Source organism: Coturnix japonica, chromosome 2, assembly GCF_054131305.1.
Source record: "Coturnix japonica strain WE chromosome 2, WE-NBRP24, whole genome shotgun sequence".
In the NCBI taxonomy this organism is placed as follows: domain Eukaryota; kingdom Metazoa; phylum Chordata; class Aves; order Galliformes; family Phasianidae; genus Coturnix; species Coturnix japonica.
In genome coordinates this window covers 111,033,933-111,045,140 of record NC_140664.1, presented here as the reverse complement: position 1 = coordinate 111,045,140, position 11,208 = coordinate 111,033,933, and the positions used below count along the sequence as shown (strand labels likewise).

Below are 11,208 nucleotides of genomic sequence, written 5' to 3'. Positions count from 1 at the left end.
GTTGTGGGGCGGGCCCTGTGCCTTAGTTCGGCGCTGCTCTCTGACGTCAGGGCGCGGCGGTTACAGCGGCTGGAGGCGGCGGTCGGTCATGACGATCTGTCAGTTCTTCCTGCAGGGACGGTGCCGCTTCGGGGACAGGTGCTGGAACGAGCATCCCCGCGGCGGGAGGCAGCACGCAGGTAACGGGGGAGGGACGGGAGAAGAGACAGAGCTCCCGTGTTGGGGCTGCGTGTGGTGAGGCGAGGTGAGGCGGTCGTTCGCCAAGTGCCGCTTCTGGGAGCGCGTGTGTCCGTCAGGTCCCGCCAGAGGAGGAGGAGGAGGAGGAGGAGGAGGATGGGGAGCCGGCAGCCAGAGATACGCGAACGTTATCCAGCCCCCTGTGTTCAAGCACAGCGCGTGGGGGGGCGGCAGCGATGGAGGAGGGTTCTCCGGTGCAGCCGGTTTCGGGTCACCAGGCAACAAGAGCGGCGTGTTCACCCACAACAGATTCTCGGCTCTGAGCGGCGGCGGCTCCGGGGATGGATTCAGCGAGGAGGAACAGAGGCTTTTGTAAGTGATCGCCCCGCCCCTTGGGCTGCACTTGGATGGGCTGTTCACTGCTCACTGTTATTTCCAATGGTTATATTAGGAGAATGTTTAACAGCTTATTGGTCTGAAGTGTAAATGTCTGTTGTGTCACAAACATCCGAAGTACTTGCAATTAATGTTTAGTGATCTGCAGTTTAACCTGCTTCAGCCACTTGGATTTCGTTCTTTTGTGCTTTTACCAAGTCTGGGTTTCAGTGATGCTGATTGTTCAGCAAAACCAAAGAAAGAAATATAGAACTCTTCTCATCCCTCTTTACTGAGTTCTGCTTTTAATACCACGCTGTCTTTGCTCATATTGCAAAATGAGCTGGTAACGAGAAGGTTTTCGATGTTATTGTGATCTAACAGCTTCAGGGAAAAACGTGTGGTACTGTTTGCCACCCAGGGATTAAAAAAGCCTTGTGTGGTTTTGTTCCTCTTAACGACCTGTTGTGGTTCACTTGCCGTTTGATGATACAGCAGAATGCTTTGCAGGGATATCTGCGTGTCCAGCAGAGGGACTGTTATTTCTTTCACAGACAGCTGAATGCTTCAGCTGTTCCCCCTGTGCAGTGTCCTTTGGAATGAATTTGAATGGCTTTGGCTATTTGAGTTTGACTTTGCTTTCTGCATTTTTGCTTCTGACCACGTAATTTCTTCTTTTGTTGTTGTGTTCTGTTTTCTAGTGACTGTATAGAGAAAGACATGGCAACCTGGGAATCCTCTGGACAGTGGATGTTTTCGTGTTACTCACCTATGAAAGAGAAGCCCAATGTCTCAGGTAGGTCACGTTTTTAGTGCTGCTGTTGTTTAGAATGTATTTCTCTACTTGTCCACACTGCTGTGCCTCAGTGGGGCTGTTTGCCAGGTGGTGCCTTGTGATGCAACAAGTAGGGGTGGCGGATGATGGTATTTATTTTGTGTCCACACCTCCGAAGTTCTGCCAGGAACCCTTCTTATGTCTCCAACTAGAAGTGGCTCATACAGGTGGTGCAGCAAAGGCAGTTTCTTTTGTAACTCCAGAAGGCGGTTTTGTATGTTGTATTTCCTTTGGAGCCTGTTGATTGTTTGCTTCCCTGCAGGTTTTCAAGAGTTCTCACCTGAGGAGGTGCGTCTGGAGTATTACAACTGCGTCGCAAACAATAACACTGAGAACTATGTAAGTACTGAAATCTGACCTTCTATGTGGGTGCAGTCAAGGTAGGTAGAACTGCTGGCCTGAATGTTTTGCCATAATTGAGCAACCTGATATGGCTGTAGGTGTCCCTGTTCATTGCAGGGGAGTTGGGTCAGCTGGCTTTAAAGGTCCTTTCCAACTCAGACAGGTCTATGATTCTACCTTCTTCTTTCTGATAACTGCATGACACAGGGCTCACAAATCATGCAGGTACAAAATGCAAAACCCAAAGCACGAGATTCTGTTCACGAAGTTGGGCAAAGCCTGAATTTTCCAGTCTGTTCTATAAGAGCTGATAGCAAACGATGTGATCTCTTAGCATGTGACTTGACACAAATTATTTATTGATGCTCGTGGTGCAAGATTCTCTTGGAAAAATGAAGAAATCATGTAATACAAATACTCAGCACCTCGCTGTTACAGGCATTTGGAATATGGATTGATTTTGTTACTACTAAATCTTAGTGTGGGACATTCAGGTTTGGGTATCTGAAAATATTAATCGCTTCTCTGATGTAGCACTTCAGTCACAGTTACCAAGGCACAGTTACTGTTTATTGCTGTGTAGGTTTTGTGCAGCAGTCTGTTGGTTTGCGTTAAAGGGACTGATGTAAATTAAGCAAGTTCATTTCTGCAAAGCTAAAGATTTTAGGGTGATGCTGCTGAAATATTCAGAGGTGTTCAGCTCTGAAAATGGCCGTTGTCTCTCTGAAAAGGCACTAGAAGCTGAGGCATGAGCTTAAGGGTTGAGTGCGTAAGTGGATGGACTCAAAATAAAACAGGAGCAGAAAAGCTTAGTCTTTGACATGTAAGACTTGTGTATTTTATATTCTTTTGCCAGCACCCTGGCAAATAGTGATAGAGTCTCAATTTAGAAAGCTCTTGGAAATGTTTAAAATCTTACCAGTTCTTTTTATCTTACTTTATTTTTTTTTAATGCTTAATAAAAGCATGTTTGTGTTTTCCATGTTTAGATAAACTCAATCCGTCAGTTAGTGCAGCAATGGAAAAGCAGGCTGCAGGAGCTGAAGGCTTTAAACACCTCAGGAAAAGCGTCATTGGTAAGTGTTAAGGAGAGGTAAAATATTTCTGTTCCTGATTTGCTTTTCTCTTAATTCTTGAGTGAAGGTTTTTCTTACAACTCTCAGTTTCTTAGACAGAGCCCTTTAATCTGTCTTGCTGTCACCAACGTTGGTTTCTGTTTGAAAGGCTGCTAATGAAACCATTTCTAAGGTGTGATAGTTGTAATATGCGACCTTGCTTTTAGTAAAGGCATCTTGCAAATTTCCCATAGATACTGCTGCTGTTATCAAAGGATTTTACTGCACTCTTACTACTGAAGTAGGTGATAGGTATTGCTTTGAACATCTTAGGATGCAGATTTACTATGAAATATAGGTGATTGTGCATCACTGTTTGTGCCTTAATACCCGAGGCTTGAGAATGTTTAATTCCTACATTCAGTGACAGTTCTAATGGTAGATACATGAACCGTTCTGAGAATCTCAACCATGATGTGTTTTGTTCTGGCACTGCAGCCACAAGAAAACATCTGGCATGAAAGGGTCTGGCTGACCGGCAGCATGAAGATCTTGAGAGTAGTCTTAGGGTGCTCCTGGGAGCGTTAAACAAACTGGAAGGGCTGGAAGGAGGAACATATATAAGGGAGTAATTGCAGTTTGAAATCTGCACTGTCTCTGCTTCTGTGTGTTTTTTATAGGTGATAGAAGAGTTTGAATATTTGAGCACTTTGCAAGTCAGATGAACACGGCTTAGGTTCTTCAATCTACCTTTCTCTATTCACAAAATCAATGAGTTCTTTGCAAGTTGTATTATAAATGAACCTCATTAGTTAACTAAGGAAGGGAGTGAGTTAGGTTGATTCCATGATAACAACGCAGTAGCTGGATCTCAGTTTTGGAAAACTATCACTGTAAGCCACATGGAAATACCTGTGCTTTCAGGTTGTGTCTTGGTCATATAACACTTGTGAATCAGGAGCGTCAGAAGAGGGCACTCAGCAGAACAACTCAAGCCAATATTAAGTGATCAGGGAGATGGCTTAAGTCGATTTAGGTGGCATCTGCATGAAGTGCATTGAAGTTTCAGTGATGTGATTGGCTGCCTTGCTCTGTTCAGTTCTGAAGGTGAAAAGGAGGGATTCAGACTTCTGCACAGATGATGATTTTTCTGCATTCAGAGAGCAGACTGAGCCACATCAGTGATACGGATCTCATGAAACAGATTAGAAAAGATGAGATGAGAATGAGAGCTCCAAGAGCTTTTGTCCTTACAATTACTTTTTACCATCAGTCTACAGATTTATGCTTCTAGGGTGTTTGACTGAGAATAGCCTGAGAACGTTTTCCTTACAGCTGCAATTGCTTGTGATCAGTCTAATTAACTTTGTGTGAGTTATGTTAAATTGGATGGCACACATATGTTTTCACGTTAAGCATTGCTTGAAAGATACTTGCCTGTGTTGGAATGTAGTTTTCATTTATGTATTTGGAATTTTTTAAGCTATCTCAGTTAAAGAATGCGGTCACTCAGCCATTACCTTCTCTTGGATTTGGAGGACAGCAGGCCTCAAGCTTTGGGTTTCCAAGTAAGTTTTTCTGCATAAAGATCCAGCACATAAATGGATGTTTTTAAATGTTCTTCTGCGTTAATGAAATGCAGCGGTGTTTCAGTATCGTGGCTGTGCCCATTCTAAATGTATTTTCTTCTGCAGCATTGAAATGCAGCAGTGTTTCAGTATCACAGGTGCACCCATTCTGACCATTCTTATACGTTTCATAATTGCAGGCTTTCCTGTGAACAGCAGCAGCGACGCTTCCACTTTCTCCTTCAAAACAAATTCCGGTGTCCCATCTGGAAACACTTCACCTTTGGGGAGCTCTGCTGCTGTCTCCAGTCCTCCTGCCTTTGGTGTGACGTCCTCCCCCAGTGTTCCCCATCCTGTTGGGTTTGGCAATAATTCAGCTCCATCTGCGGCCTCCTTCTCTTTTAAAACTTCTGGAACAACCAGCGGTGGTGGAACTTCTGGGTTTTCAGGCTTTGGAAGTTCTGCTTCTGCTGCAGCAGCACCACCTTCAAGCTCTTCAAGCACCGCTCCACTTACCGGAACTGCTAATGCAGTAACAGGAACTTTCCACTCAGGTGCAAGCAGTACTTCAGCTGCACAGACTGCTGGTGGTGCCTCTGGACATAACGTAACATCTGTGCCTTCTGCGGTCCCCAACATTATTACATCAGACAAGTTACATACACCGAGGAGTGAATTAACACCTGAAGAGTTGGAACAGTTTGAAGCCAAAAGGTTCACAATAGGAAAGATACCTCTTAGACCACCACCCATAGACCTTTTATTTCTTTAGACCTCAAGTTGATTCTGAACTTTCATATCTTAGTTGTTCTGTGACACCTCCAATAAATAAGGTTGTGATGGAGTAATGAATTAGAACGCTTTCCTCTGGCTTAAACTTTCATTTAGTCTCTTAACCCTTTGCAGTAATGTGCCTTGTACACACTACACATCCCCATCTTTCTCCATCATCCACCAAGTGCACCCAGGTCCCAAGGCAAAAACAGTTCCATGGAAATGTTTGTCCTTTCCTGAAGCTGGAAAGACCAAAATCACTGTTCACAACATCCTCTTTACATGTACTACGTGGACCTTATCATCTTAGTGTCCCTCCTCTGGACCTGCTCCAAGAGCTTCATGTCCTTCCTGTACTGTGAGCCCCAGGCCTGGACGCAACACTACAGATGGAGCCTCACAAGAGCTGAGTAGAGCAGGATGATCACATCCCTCTCCCTGCTGGCCACCCCATTTTTAATGCAGCCCGGATCACAGTTGGCTTTCTGGGCTGTAAGTGCACACTGCTGGCTCATGTCCAGCTTCTCGTCCAGCAGGACCCTTAAGTCACTCTCCTCAGGGCTGCTGTCTAGGAGTTCTTCCCCCAGTCTTTATAAATACCTGTGGTTACCCCAACCCCAGTGCAGCACCCTGCACTTGGCCTTGTTGAACCTCATAAAGTTTCCATGGGCCCACTTCTCCAGCCTGTCCTGGTCCCTCTGGATGGCTTCCCTTCCCTCCAATGTATTGACGGCACCACTTAGCTTGGTGTCATCCGCAGACTTGCTGAGGGTGCACTCGATGCCATCGTCTGTGTCAATGATGAAGATGTTGAAGAGCACCGGACCCAGGACCAACCTGTGAGGGATGGCACTTGTGACCGGCCTCCACCCTGACATAAAACCTGTCGAGTGGCTGCGTGACAGAGAAGCTCCCTCTGCTGCACGAGCAGGGTAAGCGACTCCAGATGTAGCAGCTGACATTGGTTCTGCCCTCGTTCCTCCCTGTGATGCCGGCAGCAGTGGGAGGTCTCAAAGTGAGCAATTAACACGGAGATAAACGGGAGCCTCAGAAAACACCGCAATTTTGTCTTCTAAGTTAGCATTGCAGTAGCCAGGTGTGCTGCAGTTTTGCTGTATGCAGTTGGAAGAAGTGAGATAGCCCGAGTGCGGCAGAAGAGGTGCTGCAATTAATGAGCTGAGCAGAGGTAAACCTCAGACTGTAAAGCTCAGGGTATCAACACGAATGAACGAGCAAAAGCCAGAGAGGTGAGCAATGGAGCTTTCACAGACGTCTACAGAGAGACAGGAAAACGCAGAGTTGTAGGGCACTGTCAGTGGAACTTACTTGCAGTTGCTTAGATCAGGAAAACGTAGATTGAGGCTCAGGAATCCCATTCACTGAGCCATTCAGGACTGTTGCATTTCAGTCTGTTGCTGTAGAGCAGGTTGGCAACTAGAAACTGAGAGAGCAGGCAAAGTGATGGACAACGGGAAGCAAAGCTTTCCTGGAAGCAGAAGAGCAGAGAAATGAGCTGTGAAAGCAAAGTCTGTGTGATGGGATGGCTGTTCTATCAGTCACATGCTCTCAGAAGAGGGGAAATGGGATTTTTAAAGCGCTTGGACTAGTAAACCTGAATATAGAAGTCCTTCCTCAGAGATGTCCTAGGCAGCACATAGGGAAGTCCTATTAATCTTATGTTAAGGTCTGGCCAGTCCAAAAGTAAAACATGGGCAACAAACTGCCCCCTGTAGGGCTGAGCAGGGCACTGAAAGCTCTGCTGGCAAAGACTGAGGGCTCCAGCTGTGAACAGGAAACCTCCCCATTCACTTAAAAGAGGCAGATGAGCTGTCTAACACTGCAAGCAAATACACTCCCCAGTTCTGAAGCTCTCACACACAATTGCTTGGTTTCCCTGGTAAGAATGGCCAAGTAGAAGAACAAAGTGCAGTTATCAACAGCTCAGCCCAAGGCTGTGATCTTACAGCAGCACCCACAGTGCTGGTGCAATGCTCAGTCTGTTCTGCACAGTCAGGCTGGGCGCTCCTACCACACGCTGTCATGCGACAGGCTGTCTGCTGGGGCTTCCCCTCCCGCAAGATGATAAGAACAGCTCTTATGACAGGGGGAGAAGAGCAAGAACAGCAAGATTTAAACACCAACAGGCCAGTCAACATTTCTCCCCTGTGTTACACAGATTGCTTTGTCTTCTGTGCTTCCCTGCACAGGCAGGGAGTGGGATTTGCTCCTACCGGGTCACATGAGAGATGTGAGAAACAAGTTTTGCATCTTCCAGCAGGAGGATCTGTTGCTAAACGCAGAGCACTCAGCTGAAAAGTGAACTGCTGGATTTAAAGCACCTGGAACAATGTGTAAAACCACACTGCATCCCTTTGAGGGGAGACTGGCGAGGTGCAGGTTTGATCCCAGATACTTCAGCCTTTCTGTCCAACCAGTACTGTTGCATTTTTCTCAGCCTAAGCAGCATTAGCAGCATTTCTGGCCTCTGATGCATTTCTGCACTAAGGCACCCCTTGTCTGCCATCACATGAGATGCTGGTGTCGTAGCAATGCTGTACAGAGAATAAGAAAGGGGGAAAATGGCACCAAGTATTCAGCAACTTTGCTGGTGGCAGACTGGAAATCTCCGATGTTACTATGGGAAAAGGCTGGACATCCTAAATGTCAGCTACATGAGGGAAGCACAAAACCACTTTCTTTTCACTGTAAAAATGCGGAACAATATTCACCAAAGAGCACACGCTGTACAAGAACCAAAAGCAGCACATGTTGATCCTTGAGTCAGGAAACGCATGTGGTTGCCAATAATAGGTCTGCACTGAGATAACAAAGTCACATCGGGCACCTGACAATATACAAGGCACTCTGAGTTTTTGTTCTCTATTTATCCCTTTCCGTTTGGAAAAATATTGAGTTCCATCAAAAATATCAACGGGATATTTCACTATTAAATACAGTCCTGGAGAACAAACAACTAAATGTTTCACTTCTTGAGCACAGCTGCCATAAACGGGTTCTGCGGCAGAGATTTTGTCCTACTTAAGGGATTATTGGACACTTTCTATCCTTATGATGGTCTACTATGAGGAGGTTTAAGCTTCCAACAGTAACTTAGAAGAAACAGTCACAAACTGAGTTACTAAAGTAACTAAAAAGCACATGAGAACAGAGTGAATGTGCTCAAACTCATTTATAGGTGTGGGGCTGCAATTTACAGCTATGCATCCTAGATCATTCCCTTCCAAGCCTGCATGTATTGCAGTATTTGGGGTAGAGGAAGAGGAAATAAGTTGCATTTTATGGCATTCCCGCCTCATACGCCAGGCCACGTCCAGAAAGGATTCCTTAGAGCTGTAATGCTGCCTGTTGGCCATCTAACAATGCCTCTGTGGAAGCAGCACTCCCAAACGGCAATTTAACTATCTGACATTGTGCACAAGAGCCAGCAGACTGCTGAGTCCAATTCATGATGTTTTCTGTTTTATAGTCAAATTACTCCATCACTTTAGCAGGTTTCCTAAGAGAATAGCATGGTTTTGGTTAGGCTGTCTGATCAGCTGTCTGTCATTCCTTCTGCAGTCCCCTTTTTAAGCCCCTGGGGCCAATTTCCTAGTGCTCCAGTCTCAAAGATGATTCTGTTCCAATAGCTGCAAGAAGAACTGGCAGCTGGACGAGGAGACCAAAATTAGTTTTGCAGCAGAAATGAAAACAAGCAAAACTCAGCTGCAATCAACTCTTCTGGCAGCTCCTGGCTGACCAGCACCCACATCAGTAGTTTGACAGGCTCCTGCCCTACTGAAGTGTTGCAAAGAATCCAATCTATAGCAAACTGAATGTCATAAACATGCTCTGTGGGTCAAAGCCAACTTGTTTTAAATAGGAGAGCAAAGTTCTGTCACTTCCAAAAGTGAAGTTAACCCAAGACTGAGGAGTAATACCAAAACACTATGTTTGGAAGTTCAGACGAAACAAAGAACTGCAGCTCCCAGCTCCACGCTGGTTTGCTGACTTGCTGCTGATTTCATACTTAGATGATACCGGTTATATTACCCTTTTAATCCATCAGCTGTACCGATGGATCCCAAGCCCTGCCCCTTATAGAACCCTGTCAGCATGGGACTTTCTTGCCCCTCAGAGCTGATGGGAGAACAGGGTGCTGGCAAATGAGCTTCTGCAATGCAACTACCATCCTGTGAAGGGTATCTCACTTAAATGGAACTGGAAACTGGAAGTTACTGTCTGACTAAAATAACACCATCATGATCTTTTTTTCCCCCTACTGGCCACAGTTGTCACTAACACTTTATCACATGATACGACATGGAATATAACTTTTCTTGCTCTTTCTTGTGGCAGAGGATACCATGTTTGCCAACACACACATGGAGATTTTCAGGACATTTCACAAACATTCAGGTTGTTCTGAAGAAGGTGCTGTCCATGCATAGCACCTGGCAGCCAAAATCAGGAGGAAAACTCTCTAATGTGGTGTTAGTATGGGTGATGTGACAAATCCAGTGCACCCTCCCAAAGTTCTACATTTAAACAGTTAAGACATACATATGCAATACATTGGATACGTATTCACCCCTTCCCAAAAACTCATTCATATATTATAATATCCTTCTGAGAGTGCATGGTAGTGGCCTCTGGTGGTCTTAAATTGCTTGCTTACTAGGCCTGTACAGACTTCCTGAGCCAGTCAAACAGGACTGACATGGCTTAAGTGTAAGATAATGAAGTAGAGAGCAGAAAGGCCCCAGATGAGACCTCCAGCCCCCTGCATGGCTCCCAGCAGCTGTGCTGTGAGGCACAACCTGCCTCCTGCTGGCTTCAACTACAGCCCACTGTGGCCTGCATGCCAGATGCTGGGGGCAAGGGAGGCCTTTACAATAATACTAATAAAGACCATGGAAGATTGTGCCAATCCCTTGCAGAGAACTGCACCTCTGTGCACCTTCCCCTCTCTGCAGGCACATAGGTTCCATAGAGGTTTGTGTCCTGGCTCATCAAACCCCAGGATGCAGTGAGATGGCAATGCTCGCCCTCATTGCCTCCCGCCACACTCCCCAACTTTCTCCCATGTGAGGCTGCCTGCGTTGTCCAAGCTGGAAGCCACCAGACATTGCCTGCCGATCTACCACAGTGTTGACAGAAGAACAACCTCTGCTTGCAATCAGTAAATGCTGCAGGTAACAGGGAGGCTGCCCACCTGCAGGCTGCCAAAGCTCACATGGCACAAACTGAGGCCACACTGCAGCAGCTGCACAGGACAAAACTCCTGCCATTCTGCACCTGGCTCCCTGGATAACAATATATGCTCAGGAAGCTCTTAGCACAAAGCAGTGAGAGTGGATTTTGCCCACTAAATACTACCGTGGCCCCAACGCTAAGTGGTTCCATTACCAAGTTCATTTTCCTGGTTCTTAATTACAGAGAAAGCTGGAAAGACACGCACATCAAAGCAATCCTTTCCCTTAGCCAGATAATCTGCTCTTAATTCCTGCAGTATTTTCCAATTCCACCCCCTGTTCAGTTTGAAAACCTGCTTTAAGGTGTTGGGATTTAAATCACTACACACTTATCTGGAGATTTCAAAAATACATGAGAGGTTACCTGGACTGGTACAGAATTTCTTCCACGTCATATTTTTCAGGTACATAAGAAATGGAATGAAACACCCTCCTGTTCTCCCAGGCAGGTTGTAAGAGCCTTTAGGAAAAACAGCTTTTCAGCAATAATTTGGCTGCTCTGTCCTGAGCTGATGGACCCAGGATCTTCCTCTTACAGTCCCCATGAACAGCAGAGAGATCTGAATGGATTTCATTATAACACAGTGTGAAACATGGGTATCACAGACATAATCATGCACTTTCACAGCAATTATCTGCCTCACAACTGGCAGAGGATTGCACCTTGATGAGACATGAAGTATAAACCATGTAACTAACAGTTCATTAAACCAGTATGAGAAAAGTAGTACAGTAAAAGCAATGTCCATACCATAACAAACAGTGACAGCTCTACAGCTCCACACAAGGCTCAGCTGAGGTGCACATCAGGCAAGCAACAGATCACAGGG

At 45.8% G+C, this 11,208-nt stretch overlaps 1 protein-coding gene across 2 annotated transcripts; it reads left to right on the top strand.

Annotated features, from left to right (window-relative positions):
• The first annotated feature begins 62 nt into the window (after positions 1 to 62).
• NUP42 (nucleoporin 42) lies at positions 63 to 5,204 on the top strand. 2 transcript variants are annotated; one of them, XM_015853692.3, is made up of 7 exons: positions 63 to 179; positions 297 to 549; positions 1,254 to 1,348; positions 1,650 to 1,726; positions 2,719 to 2,805; positions 4,268 to 4,352; positions 4,553 to 5,204. In XM_015853692.3, exons 1-7 carry the CDS (start codon positions 89 to 91, stop codon positions 5,122 to 5,124), a joined length of 1,260 nt encoding a protein of 419 aa, XP_015709178.3. In that variant the 5' UTR covers positions 63 to 88; the 3' UTR covers positions 5,125 to 5,204. The 2 variants fall into 2 exon arrangements, with proteins under 2 accessions (XP_015709178.3, XP_085394619.1); XM_085538493.1 differs by lacking the exon at positions 4,268 to 4,352.
• Positions 5,205 to 11,208: the final 6,004 nt, after the last annotated feature.